This window comes from Rhinichthys klamathensis, unplaced genomic scaffold (assembly GCF_029890125.1).
Source record: "Rhinichthys klamathensis goyatoka isolate OS25496 unplaced genomic scaffold, OSU_Roscu_1.1 h1tg000735l_1, whole genome shotgun sequence".
Classification (NCBI taxonomy): domain Eukaryota; kingdom Metazoa; phylum Chordata; class Actinopteri; order Cypriniformes; family Leuciscidae; genus Rhinichthys; species Rhinichthys klamathensis.
The window spans coordinates 32,624-47,500 of NW_026607148.1; the positions used below are offsets into that span (position 1 = coordinate 32,624).

General features: G+C 36.3%; 1 protein-coding gene across 1 annotated transcript; it reads left to right on the plus strand.

Moving 5' to 3' along the window:
- The first annotated feature begins 8,818 nt into the window (after positions 1-8,818).
- On the plus strand, positions 8,819-11,801 carry LOC130077393 (inhibin beta B chain). Its single transcript, XM_056242632.1, has 2 exons — positions 8,819-9,379; positions 10,952-11,801. Exons 1-2 carry the CDS (start codon positions 9,010-9,012, stop codon positions 11,707-11,709), a joined length of 1,128 nt encoding a protein of 375 aa, XP_056098607.1. The 5' UTR covers positions 8,819-9,009; the 3' UTR covers positions 11,710-11,801.
- Positions 11,802-14,877: the final 3,076 nt, after the last annotated feature.

A 14,877-nucleotide genomic window follows, 5' to 3' on the forward strand; every position in this document is an offset into this window, starting at 1 on the left:
GGACATTAATTCAAACGTTCATTTCTGTCTGACTTCTTGTCCTACTGAAAATATGAAGTGCACACTGCGAAACTGTAGATCGCACGCGTACAGATGGTCACGTTATGCGTCAATGTGCACATTAAAGCACGTCAACCCTCTCAACCGTGCAGGTGACCAGCTCGAGTCCTGCAATACAACACATGGTTACACTTTATTTTAAGGTGTCACTGTTACAGTGCAATTATATATTTAGGTACTGAGTAATATTAAGCAACTACATGTACTTACTATAGGGTTTGGTTGAGGGTTAGTTGCATGTAATTATGCATAATTTAGTGTTATTACTATGGTAAGTACATGTAACAAGGACACTGTAAAATAAAGTGTTACCTAAAATATATATAAATATATATAAAAGCTACAAAACAACCGTTTGCTAGGGTGAAAACATGCATTGTGCATAGTGTAATTCCTCATATGAACAATGTTACCATGATAAATAAAACTCCATTCTGATTGCATTCTTTAAGCAAATAAATTACATAAATTTAGATTCTCTATTTTAATTGATTCTCATTTTGATGAACCTATTGAGTCTTAAATCCTAACATCGTGTCCGTGTCCTAAGTTTTATCTTTGATTAAAGGCGTCTTTTCCATGTTAATCAGAGTGTTTGTGCTAGCCAGCCGCGACACGCGAATCTATTTTAGAAACGGTTTCTATTTTTCTGCGACGTCACGCTGGAACAACAAACACAAAGTGTAGCGATGATAATCTCAGGCGCTGTTTATGTGCTTTATTTAATGTTAAAAGCGTGTAATGTGACTCTGAATATCAGTTAGAGCTCCAGCTGTAAAAGCAACAATGGATAATTCACCTCAGATCTTGAAATCAAACAAATGGAAACAAGAAGAACGTTCAAACTGCGAACAAACAAGTGTAATATTTGACAAAGATTGTTTTAGTAACTCGCTGCGTGTTGCACTGCTCACATTATATACCTTTATGAAAATGTAGTACCGGTAAAGTAAAGTATCAGTAAGTGGCTTTCCTGTCACTCAAACTGTAGAGCGTCGGTGCTTGCAACGCCACGGTCATGGGTTCGATTCCCAGGCAAAGCAAGAGCTGATAAGAATGCAAAGGTGTAGCTTGAAATGCAATGTAAGTCGCTTTGGATAAAAGCATCTGCCAAATGCATAAATGTAAAAAAAATAAAAAAAAAATAAAAAAAAGTATCACAGTTATGTTATTATCACAGCACTTTATGAAAGGTATTATAAACACAGCTTTCCTGCTATCTAGGTAAATATATTGACATATTCCTGAGTTTATTATATTTAAACGGACTTACATTAAACATTGACATGTGACACCAACGTCCAGCCTAAAGGGGGCGTTTAGGTTCGTTCACACCAAGAACCATAACTATAAAGATAACTATATCAATAATAACTATAGTGTTCACAGTCACACCAACCCATATTGTTGTGTGACCTCTGACCCGACGCATTAGCGTAAGTATAGGCAACAAACTCAAGCTCCTCCCACATTTCTCTTTAAAAATTAGTTTTCGACTTCTAATTCGTGACGAGTGTTTTGTTTTGCTCTATCCTCTGCACTTCATGCGTCAGGTCAGAGGTCACTCTTCCGTCAGTGATTATGGTTTACAAAGTTATAAATATGGATGTGTTTCTTACAAAAACGCATCAGAGGGCCTTTATTAACTTTATTATGGATTACTGTTATGATGGATGATGCACTTTTTGGGCTTCAAAATCTCAGGCACCATTCACTCCCATTATAAAGCTGGGAAGAGCCAGGATCAGGATATTCTTTAATATAACTCGGATTGTGTTTGGCTGAAAGAAGACAGTCATACACCTAAGATGGCTTGAGGGCGAGTGAATTATGGGATAATTTTAATTTTTGGGGGAACTAACCTTTTAAAGCTGCGAGATTCTGATTGGCTGTCAATGTTATTATCGTTCATCAGCTGGAAAAACAACTCGTTATGAAAGTGATTCCAATGATATTATTTCTCTGTGCCGTTATGGTTACAGTTATAGAACTATACAATACTAAACTGTAAAGTTAAAGTTGTATTAAAGAATATCCTGATCCTGGCTCTTCGAAGATCCCAGCTTGAATGGTCCCTGAGATTTTGAAGCCCAAAAAGTGCATCCATCCATCATCTTTATCGTTCGCGTTGATGTGAACATTATTTAGAACGATAATTAAAACTTTATAGTTAAAGTATTTGGTGTGAACGGTCCTTTAAACGCAGGTGTTCTGATCTGTGGTCACGATCAGCTGACAATCTGGGGTTCTTTATTATTATTATTAATAATAATATTTGAAACACCGCCGTTCGAATAATCAAAGAACGGGAGCGTTCCGTTTCACGTCACGTCACTCGGTGTAGTCGTGATTTAAGTGGAGAATTAATTAACCGTTATCCTGTCACTGAAGACTTACGTGATCTTTACTAGCGATACACAACGACACACACACACACACACACATCGATACCTGTTCCATTTAAAGCGTTCACTTACCTGTTAATCCCTCGCGTTCATTGAAAACGAGGAGACACTCGGCGTTCTGGGTGTTTTGAGGAGTTTTTGCAGTGCCTTCGATGATGTGGAGTGAATATTTCTCACACTCTCGGTTAATTAATTAGCCTGTGGCGGCTAAGCGAGCGCGAGCTAAGTCAAAATGACAATCGGCCGCCTCACGAACTCGTGAGGGCATTACTATCGCTCAGGATGGGCTAGGAAAACATGTTTAAAACTGATGACCCACCTCCCGCACAAACCGACCCCCCGGTAACCGAATAACGACAGCCCGCTGTCGCTTAATACCGTTTAATCGCCACCACAAGCACGAGCTCACGGAGACTCCGAGTGTCAACAGCGCGCAGTGATCAAACCAGAACCTGAGTGGGCGGGGCCGTGACGTCACGCGCGAACCTCACAAAAAGATCAACAAAAACCCCTCATTTGATCTTATCCTGAATGTTCAGGTGACATTGAACATATTGTTGATATATTTGGTGTATTGTATTCAAAGTTGTCTATCAATAATGTCATCTCTGTACAGTTTGAAAGCATAATATATATATATTTTAAAATAAAATCTCAGTCTGAGAAACAAGCGCGTCTGAAAGCATCGCGAGTCCTCATTTAAACTCTCTCGTGTTCACAACCAGGAAAAACAAGAGGAATAAAGCATTGGAAGCATAACACTGGCTCTTTCTGTGCTTTACGTCACTGTTCCATGTGTTTGTGCCTTCGGGGAACGTAAGATGGCGCTGTCGTCATAGTTTCAGTTTCGCCTGTTTTTGCATCTTTTTCTTTCTTTTTTAATGGTAACGCTTTATTTTACATTGTCCTACTTACAGTTACATGTACTTACCATAGTAATTACAGTAAATTATGCATAATTAGCCTACATGTTCTAACCCTCAACCAAATCATAATCCTACCATAACCATATATAGCCTATGTAGTAACTTAATATTACTCAGTACTTAAATATATAATGACACTGTAACACTGACACCATGTGACCGATTTTATTACTTCGTTGCAATTCATTCAGGAAGATTATTACAGCGAAATTAAATAGGATTCAGCATAAATGTCCCTACAAAATCCTATCACGTGTTAATTAGTGATGATCATGAATACATTATACTCGTATAGTTTCACAATACAGCTAATATTTTATGTTATTCTATTTAATAATAAAAACTGTGAGTAGCTGGCATGGTGAATATTGGATACTACAAAAAATATACTTATACTTTCACAAAACATATAACTTAAATTTAATTTTTAACATAGGCCTATTATGCTTTGATATTTTACAGCAATAATATTGTGAGTTTTTATGGCTTGACGTGGTGTATATTGACTATGGTATAAAGTAATAAAATTAGTGCTGTCAAATCGATTAATCGCATCTAACATAAAAGTTTGCATAAATAAATAAATAAACAAATATACAGTGCCGTTCAAAAGTTTAAGATTTTTAATGTTTTTAAAAGATGTCTCTTCTGCTCACCGAGGCTGCATTTATTTAATTAAAAATACAGTAAAAATTGTGAAATATTATTAAAATATAAAATAACTGTTTTCTATGTGAATATATAGTAAAGTGTAATTTATTCCTGTGATCAAAGCTGAATTTTCAGCATCATTACTCCAGTCTTCAGTGTCACATGATCCTTCAGAAATCACTCTAATATTTGATGCTCAAGAAACATTTATGATTATTATCAGTGTTGAACACATTTTTTTCAGGATTCTTTAATGAATAGAAAGTTCAAAATAACAGCAATTATCTGAAATAGAAAGCTTTTGTAACATTATACACTACCGTTTGAGGTTAGTAAGAATTTTTTTTTAAAGAAATGAATATTTTTCTTCAGCAAGGACTCATTAAATTGATCAAATGTGACATTTATAATGTTACAAACTATTCTATTTTAAATACAGGTGAAACTCGAAAAATTTGAATATGGTGCCAAAGTTCATTTATTTCAGTAATTCAACTTAAAAGGTGAAACTAATATATTACATGCAAAGTGAGATATTTCATTTATATTTACATTTATTCATTTAGCTGATGCTTTTATCCAAAGCGACTTACAATTGCTATATATGTCAGAGGTCGCACGCCTCTGGAGCAACTAGGGGTTAAGTGTCTCACAGTGGATTCGAACCCGGGTCTCTCACACCATATTTCAATTACTTATATTATGACTTATAGCTTATGAAAACCCCAAATTCGTGAAAAGTTTTAAGAAGCTGTAATCCATAATCATCAAAATTATAACAAATAAAGGCTTGAAATATCTCACTTTGCATGTAATGAGTCTATATAATATATTAGTTTCACCTTTTAAGTTGAATTACTGAACTTTTGCACGATATTCTATAATTTTTCGCGTTTCACCTGTAAATGCTGAACTTGTGTCTCCTAAAAGAGTTGCACTGGTTTAGTCAGACTGAATCGCAGCACGTGTCCCATATCTGTCACTTGTTGATTTTTCTTCTTCTTTCGGAGGTCAGGACAGGAACGTTCCAAATAAAGCACGTAATGAACTCGCGGTTCCCTTTCACCTTTATCCTATATTTAGTGTGTCCTCCACAGCTTTAATGTATCGATGGATTTTTCTCCTCAAACACTAGTTGAGCCCATTAGGTCATTGTGTTGGGTTATTTTCACTATGTTGGGTCGTTTTTGTGCAAACCCAGGATTAGTGGTCGGGTCAGTGTCACAAACTGATGCCTTACGATCTGGATCAAACTGGAACGTCCAGTTCTGAGAAGATGAAAAACAACATTTTGCAGGGAAACGTATTTCTAATATAGAGTCAGAAAAGTTTGTTTGTTTAACTTCTCATTTTAAAAATGTAAGATTTTTTTTTACCCTCTTAAAAATAAAGTTTTTTTTTATGGATCCATGAAGAATCTTTAACATCAATGGAATCCTTATGTTCTTTATAGTACAAAAAAAAAGATTGTAAGATTTTTATTAAGATTACACTCACAAAAAAAAAAAAATATATATATATAAGATTAATAACATGTTCTTCACAGTAAAAAAAAAATTCTTCCATTTGGCAATGCTAAATTATTTTTAAGAGTGTACAATATGAAAATGACCATTTTATGCATAATTTAGTTGATATGAGCTAATTTGTCTGTTTGTGTGCAGACTTTATTAAAAGGACTAAGTGTTTCTTTGACCATCAGAACGGTCAGATCTTGTGAAAGACTCTTATCTCTGCGTAATCTGTAAATATTGCTGATAGACCTCAGTGGTTTCATCAGATTTAATGCAGTTTTGTGATTTAGCTTCAGCAAATGTCTGATGAAAGAACGCTCTCAATCTCAATCAAACCGATCAATTATACGACATGTGAATCTTTCACAATCCGTCCATCTGTGATCCATTTTATTGTGATGAGAGTGCGTGGCGAAATAGTTGTTTGAACAACTTGAAAAGCTTAAATGTGAGGTTATGTCTGTGTGAAATGATCAAGTTCCACATTCAAATACAAAATAAACCATTAATGGGACGTGCTTTACTGATGTGGCCAACAAATAGCTATCGGGAAACACTTTCAACACGTGAAGGACAGGACAAATAACTTCTGAAACTCTGCAGCTTGCAGGTATACATGCAATTTCAAAAGTGCATATGGCGCCATCAAAGAATTTGAGGTAAACTTTAGCAAAAAAAAATATTTTTACAAATTTTTTATATTCACTTATAAATACAACACCTCATATAACGTAAGCCATGTCATAATGAGCGGGATGACAGCATTCATTATCCATTATCCCGTCGTCATAGGGAACAGTGATGACGTGTGGCCACTAGACGGCGCCTGCGCACTGAGTTTTTTTTTGTTGCAATTTTTAACAAACACAAGATACAAAAACAGACAAACTTTCAGACAATAAACATGTTATAGTTCTATAGCCAACAAGAAAAATAATATAAGGAAGCCCGATTTATCTATTGAAAATGATTAGCAAAGAGAAGTACTGGAAAGAAAAAAAGGAAGAAGAAGAAAAAAGGAAAAAGTGGGCGCACAAAAAATGAAAAGCACATTATGAAAGAATATTAAACAAACTCTAGATGTTTTTATAGCTCTCTTATTTACAGATATGCAGCACACTGATAAAAGTGAATTTCGTGGTGAAGTAAATACTACAAAAAACAACAATGAAAAAGTGAGTTCAGGCAAGAATTTAAAAAAATAAGTAAATTCTATATTAGTACTCAATTCAAGCGTGTAGAAATTAAAGCGTAAATATCAACGTTATAAAATTAAGTAAAATTACTCAACAAGTGTTCCCATCATGCACTGGGCCTTGAATAATTAATGAGGTTGATTCATAACTGTTTTCCAGCTGTATTTACACGGTTTCATCATTGCTTTTGTTGTTATTAGTAACTTGCCATTTTGTGACATTTTGAATTTTAGACTCACATTCAAACACAAAAACGATCCATCAAATGTTACTGTCACTGTGTATTGCCTACCAAGTATTGATATATGAGATATGTTGTATTAATTACAGAGATGTTTCTAAGTAAATCATAGACTTTAAAAGTGTGGTTTAAATCAATATTATAATGTCTGAGTGAAATGTATTGCAAAGGAAACTTCAGCTAAATAGACATTACTCAACCTTTTACTAGCTGAGTTCACATTACATATTTTCTTTATTACTTTCACTTAACTCAATTAGAGTTTACTTCATTCCATATGTGAAATTTACTTAAAAAATATGCGTGCAAAAACTTGCCAAAGAACAATTAAGTAAATTTAACTTTACGATTACATCCTCTGATTTCTCGCAGGATGATTGTCCATGTGAAGATGAAAAAGATATTATTCATATTTTTTCCCTTTGCTTTTTTATTTATTTCTTGTGATACAGATTACCATTAAATTCCTATTAAATAGCCATCAGACATTGCATAGTTAGTCGTTAAACAACGCATGACACAAACAAAACACAAACATTTATTGAACCAACGCTATTAAACTATGATATCTGAACTCAGCCAATCCAAACCACTGAATCCAATGCACAATTTTTTGTTAAAAATATTCTTTCCTAAATATAAATAATAAAATAATGTTGTGGCACTTGTGATTTTAATGTCGCATCTGCTAAATGAACACACCTCTCTATATTATATTGAATATTAAAGGGACGGCTCACAACAACAACAACAACAAACATAATTTACATGTTTGACTTTCTTCTGAAGGATGGTGGGAACCAAACAACATTGGACCCCGTTGACTTTCACTGAATGGACAAAAAACTTTTTCTCAAACATGTTTGGAATCTTTTTTTTTTTTTTTGGGTGGATCCCTTTCAGGTCAGATACAGATAAAGGCTCCAAAGGTTTTTTTCATCGCAATGAACCATTTTGGTCCCCTAAAGAACCTTTCAGTGAGTTCTTAAAGTCCCCCTGTGGTGAAAATCCATCTTTTAATGTTGTTTATGTGTGTATGTGGTGTTTTTAATACGCTTTAAGACACACCATGTGTAAATTCATAAGTCGACAGCATTGCTGAGTATTTCCTGCTTAAAACTGCAGTGAACCAAAGACAGTCTCAAACACACGGTTTGAAATCGCTGGTGTTTCTGACGTCACAAACGACCTTGTAACCAATCAGATCAACGTGTGATCGTCAACCAGTGGATCTCTGAGTGAGTGAGTGCGTGGAGGCGGGGCTCATTTGCATATTCATAAACCGCGCATACTAAATGAGGCGAGGGTGTCGAGTTACATTCAATCATGAAAAAGGCACGTTTAAATAAGTCATTTTGGTGATCAAAGATGAGTTTTAAAGGGATACAAATCTACAGAGCGACTTCCACTATAAAGAACATTTTGAGCAACTTAAGGGAAAGGTTGTTAAAGGTTCTTCATTAAAATAACCAATAAAGAAGCTTTGTTTTTAAGAGAGCATGGTCTGGGAACTTCTATTGGTAGAGTTTGTTTCTGCACAGATAGAGATGAGTGATGGGATGCTGTGGCTCCAGCCTCTGCACCGGACTGGTTTCCCCGTATGAAACAGCCTGGATTGCGTCATATGTACCGTTCAGTGGTTTAGGGTTACAGTGTTGCGGGTCACTGGCGCAGAGGTGAGGCTTTGGACTGCGGCTCGACGTGGCACTGTAAGTGTCGTGTGTTTATTTGTTCGCGCTAATGATTAATCCCAGCAGGGCTATATATATAGCTATACTTCAGTGTGTGTGTGTGTGTGTGTGTGTGTGTGTATGTGTGTCGCTCACCTCCACCGTCCTCCCTCCCCTCGAGCGCGTGCACACGTGTGACAGACACCGTCATTGGTGCGTCCCTTAAACGTGTCACAACTTTTGATGGATTACCCCACTTCTGAGTGCTCACTCTCTGCGGCCACTCACTAGTGCTCACTCTCTCCAAACCAGTCCCAGTGAAACGAGCAAAGCAAAACTTTGCATCATGCTCTCAGAGTCGTTGTCGTGGTCCGCGTTCACGGTGCTGTCCACGCTGGCGGTGCTGAGCGCGCTCACGGTGAAGGGCACGAGCACGGCCAGCACCGTGTGCCCGACGTGCGGTATACCGGCGATGGAGAAGGACGCGGAGGAACGATACCTGATCGAGATCGCGAAGCAACAGATTCTGAACAAGCTTCACCTGCGGGAGAGGCCGAATATCACGCATGCGGTGCCGCGCGCCGCGCTCATGACCGCGCTCCGGAAACTGCACGCGGGGCGCGTGAGACAAGACGGGACGCTGGAACTGGACAATAACTTACCGAACTCGCTCACGAATAACCAGGCGTACGAGATAGTGAGCTTCGCTGATGTCGGTGAGTAGCCTACATCTGACTTGCATTGAAACATTCTTAAAATGTTCATAAAAAAAAAGAAAAAGAAAAAAGGTTGGTTTAACTTTAAAAAGTAAGTTACCTGGTTGCCTCACAATTTTTTTTTTTAATTCATAAGTTAAATGCAATGAAGGAGATTGGTTTATTCAACAGAAACTCAAAATATTATTTTATCTGAACCATGTGAATTATAGAAAAGGTGTGAAAACAAATAATACAATTTTTTTACAATGTAGACACATTCTTAAAATGTATTTGCGTTAATTGGTACCCACGCTGTAAAAAAAAAAAGTTCATTGAGTTCATTGAAAATAAAAAATTGAGTCATTAAAATTATTTTCATGATTTGTTATCACAACTAATTATTTTGGTTCAGATAACTTAATATTTTGAGTTTCTGTTGAATAAACCAATATCCTTCATTGTATTAACTCAATTTATTATTTTTAATGAACTCAAAATTGTAAGGCAACCAGGTAACTCACTTTTTAAGTTAAACCAACATGAACGAATTGAACCACATTAATAATTTAAGTTGATTTGACAAAAGAAAAAAAGTTTTGAAAACAAATCATGAAAAAATTTTTTTACAGTGCACTGCAAAATAAAAAGTTGGTTTAACTTAAAAAAGTTAGTTAAAAGGTTGCCTTACAATTTTGAGTTCATTGAAAATAAAAATTGGAGTTAACTTAATACGATTAAGTATATTGGTTTAATAAATAGAAACTCAACATATGTTATCTGAACCTAAATAATTATCCAAATTGATTTGATAAAAGATAAAAAGTTGTGATAACAAATCATGAAAATATTTTTTTACATTCTCAGAGGCAAAGTTATGAACAAACTTTGTTCCTAACGTTAAAACATTTGCGTAACTTAAATATAAAACATTCTTAGAAATATTTTTGCTAGCTGGGTTATTGTGCCTTCATAAAGGCATGCTTATAAAATGCATAAAAAGTTTTTTTATCAATAAAACATTTATATACTTACAAACTCAAATATTAGAGTTGTGTTCAATACAGGGATATTATAGGCTAGTTAACTAAAACCATCATTGTTACTTGAAATAAATAAAAAAAGTGAAAAAAAAGGCCAAGGCAACAGTTCTCATTTTTATTTAGTTTAACTTGATGTATTAAAATAACTAGACATAATAAAATATAGACATTAGTGCTGGGCAATGATTAATCCCATCCAAAATAAAAGTTTATGTTTACATAATATATGTGTGAAAACTGTGTATAATTATTTTGTATAAATAAATACACACACATGCATGTATATATTTAAGAAAAGTGTGTTATTTATATATAAAATATTTATATTTACAGTATACACATGCAAATATTTCTTAATTACTGTATATACATGCATAAATAATAGCTTATTTTTAATGCAACTCCCGATGTCATTCGCTTCCAAAAAAAATAGAGATATTTGGTATCATATCACTTGGATTTATTATCATAATTATAACCACAACCACAGGTTTGCAGTCGTACGTTTCCCATCCATCGTCTTCTAAGCTCTTCTGTGATTTCTCTCCAGATGACGAGGTTTCGCCGGGTTTCGCCACCAGTCTATCGTTCCAGTTCCTCCAGGAGAAAGGCCACAGTGTTCAAGTTCTTCAGTCGTCACTGTGGCTCTACGTCCGTCCAGCGGACGCCCCTCGTCCAGGTGAGCGTGTGAACGCTGAGATCTACCTGTCGGGCGCTAACAATCGCACACTGCTAATCCAGAGAAGCGTTGAGGTCTCGCGGGGCGGCTGGCACACGTTCCCCGTCACCGTTGCCCTACAAGCCTTTCTAGACGGAGGCCAGCGTCGCCTCAATCTCGAGGTTCACTGCGAAGACGGCGAGCGAAACCTGTGTATCCGCGACGCTTCCGGCGAACACCAGCCGTTCCTCGTAGCGCAGGTGCGTTTGCGTGAAGACGCCGCGGCTCACGCGCTGAGCAAACGCTCGCTACGCTGCGGAGACGACGTGAGCGTGTGCTGCAAGAAAGACTTGTACATTAAGTTTCGTGATATACAGTGGCAGGACTGGATCATAGCGCCCGAGGGATACCACATGAACTACTGTATGGGACAGTGTCCTCAACATCTCTCGGGGTCGCCCGGCATAGCCTCCTCGTTTCACGCCACCGTCTTCAGTCAGCTAAAGGCTAACGGGATCCACACCGCCGTGTCGTCCTGCTGCGTCCCCATCCAGAGACGCCCGCTCTCAATGGTTTACTTCAACTCTCAGCACACCATCGTGAAGACCGACGTCCCGGACATGATCGTGGAGTCCTGCGGGTGCACATAAACAATAAACACTAGCAGTGCTCTTATTTATCTGCTGTTGGAACACCTTCTAATCAAGGCTTTCTGTCTAAGCATTATGGGTTTTTATCATAGACTGGAAAAAAATATGGACGTATGTTTCTGAAGAGCATTTTTGAAGCCCAAAGGAAAATGGGCAAAAAGGCGATTTAGCTGAGGTGACGCTAACAGACAATCCACCTGTCACTCAAGAGGCCACGCCCCTTAATTATGCAGAACTTTAAGGCTTCATATCATTTAAACGGATGAGTTATAAAAAAATTCACCCCCCTCACAGTCGTCATGAGAGAAAAATCAGCAATATAGACCAAAAACACTTTTTTTATATATATATATAAAGAACAAACACTAGCAGTGCTCTTATTTATCTGCTGCTGGAACACCTGATCAAGGCTTTCTGTCTAAGCATTATGGGTTTTTATAGATGTTCAAATACTCAGGGAAGCACACTGGCACGGTTACCCCACATGACAGATTCAGGTGTCGCTACACGTCCCGGCGAAGGTCTGAAAGTGGACATTTACTCGAGAAGCAAAATGACTCGAGTCAGAATGAAGTGCTTAAAACAAGGGAGAAAATTTGCCGGTCAGAACAACAGTCTTGTTTTTCCTTTGAATTAAGTTTATTTTTCTGACTCCATTGGCAGATGTCTGTTTCCGACACAGAATACAAAATAAAAAAGGTAATTGCGACTTTTTTATCTCACAATTGCGTGAAATTCCGACTTTATATCACGCAATTGCAACTTTATATCATGCAATTGTGACTATATATCACGCAATTGTGACTATACAGCCCGTTCTCATCCTTTGGTGTCATACATGTGACGCTTTGGACATTTCGTTGAAATCTTACGCACATGGCATCGTTTAGCGTGAATATGAGACGCAGATCCCAAGGCGTCATAACCGTACCCTACCCCAGACCTAAACCTACCCATAACAGTGCGTTTTATATTGACGCTAAAGGATCCCATGTGCGTAAGATTTCGACGAAATGTCATATGGCATCACCTATATGACGCCAAAGGATGAGAATGCGTTGGACTATATATCACGCAATTGCAACTTTATATCACGCAATTGTGACTATATATCACGCAAATGTGACTATATATCACGCAATTGCAACTTTATATCACGCAATTGTGACTATATATCACGCAATTGCAACTTTATATCACGCAATTGTGACTATATCACGCAATTGCAACTTTATATCACGCAATTGTGACTATATATTACGCAATTGCAACTTTATATCACGCAATTGTGACTATATATCACGCAATTGCAACTTTATATCACGCAATTGCAACTTTATATCATGCAATTGTGACTATATATCACGCAATTGCAACTTTATATCACGCAATTGTGACTATATATCTCACAATTCTGAGATAAAAAGTCGCAATTATCTTTTAAAATGTTTTATTCTGTGGCGGAAACAAGTTTTCATAGTTCTCAATTCATTTAGAAACAAGACTTCCCCAGTTTTAAGAATGTTTAGATCTTTGTAACGGAAAACAATACAAAAATACTGAGAAAGAAAATCTTTTTCTTTGCAGTCTCTGACGAATGTTTCTCTCGTGATAGATTACTTCTGACCGGTTACGCCAAAGCCAAACGCAACTAAATATGTGCAGTACTGGCTTTTCTTTTCAAGCTGTTTAAACAGATTTCTTTTATTTGTAATATTACTAATAATAATGATACGTTTTATTTATATAGCGCCTTTGCAAAAGCAGTACAATTAATGTACGATAATCTACAAACAGTTCAATAATCTACATTGTACATGTTACAAGTGTCATGTTTTGGTGTGTATTTTGTCTCATTTGGTTTGAAGCACTTCCTCGGGATGCATATATCAGTGTGTGTGTGTGTGTGTGTGTGTGTGTGTGTGTGTAATATATCAGTGTGTGGATGAGTTTGAGCTCATAACGTTCTGCAACTGCACTTTATACGTTATTTTTGCATAGTTAGTACAAATGAAATCCGATCTACATGTGCTTTGTTTATTTTTGCTTCGACAAAAATAATACTGTAACTTGTTGCACAATATTGAAGCTATTCATTTAGCTTTTTGAAAGAGCTGTAACTCTATGAGATTAATTTATATAATTTTTTAATAAAGGAATATTTTCTTATGAGTGGGACAGAGCTTGGAAATCTGTACTGTATTGTACGTTGTAATTTTTGCTGAATGTGTGTGATTTTGAAATAAATATTTTACCTACACTTCATGCCTGGTTTAATGAAAAACTAAAACTAAATAAAGATTTGAATTAAGGACAAAGGTCACATCGAACATCATTAGACTAAACAAACCCCTGATGTTTGACATGTTCTTCTGTATCGCTTCCAGAAACGATATCCAAAAGCAAATCCAGAACGATATTACAATATTTCACGGTCATACAGTCTCTTATCGCTTGACAAGTAATTGATCACGACTCTTGGGAAAAAAGCAGGATTTCTAAGAAGTCAATCAATAATGTCTAAAAGGCAAAGAGCGTGTTTGCATGGGCAAATAAATGAAGTGGTTTATAGATGGCTATATTTGACGAGTAAACAACAGTGAAATATTTCTGGCATGACTATAGAAAGGCACAGAGAGGGTTGTTCATCATAAAAAAATGTATTTGTTTGCTTTCGCTGCAAATATGATTTACAGGTGAAACTCGAAAAATGAGAATATCGTGCAAAAGTTCAGTAATTCGACTTAAAAGGTGAAACTAATATATTATATAGACTCATTACATACAAAGTGAGATATTTCAAGCCTTTATTTGTTATAATTTTGATGATTATGGCTTACAGCTTATGAAAACCTTTTCACAATATTCTAATTTTGAATTTGGGGTTTTCATAAGCTGTAATCCATAATCATCAAAATTATAACAAATAAAGGCTTGAAATATCTCACTTTGTATGTAATGAGTCTCTATAATATATTAGTATTTGTGGTTTTAAAGTCCGAAAAACCTATAACTCGACCTTTGACCTTTTATAGGCCTATTCTAAAGCCATGATTGGTGTTCAGTAAAGCAATGAGTGTTTGCGGTGTGTGAGGAGTGTGTGTGTGAGGAGTGTGTGTGAGGTGTGTGTGTGTGTGTGAGGAGTGTGTGTGTGTGTGTGTGAGGAAT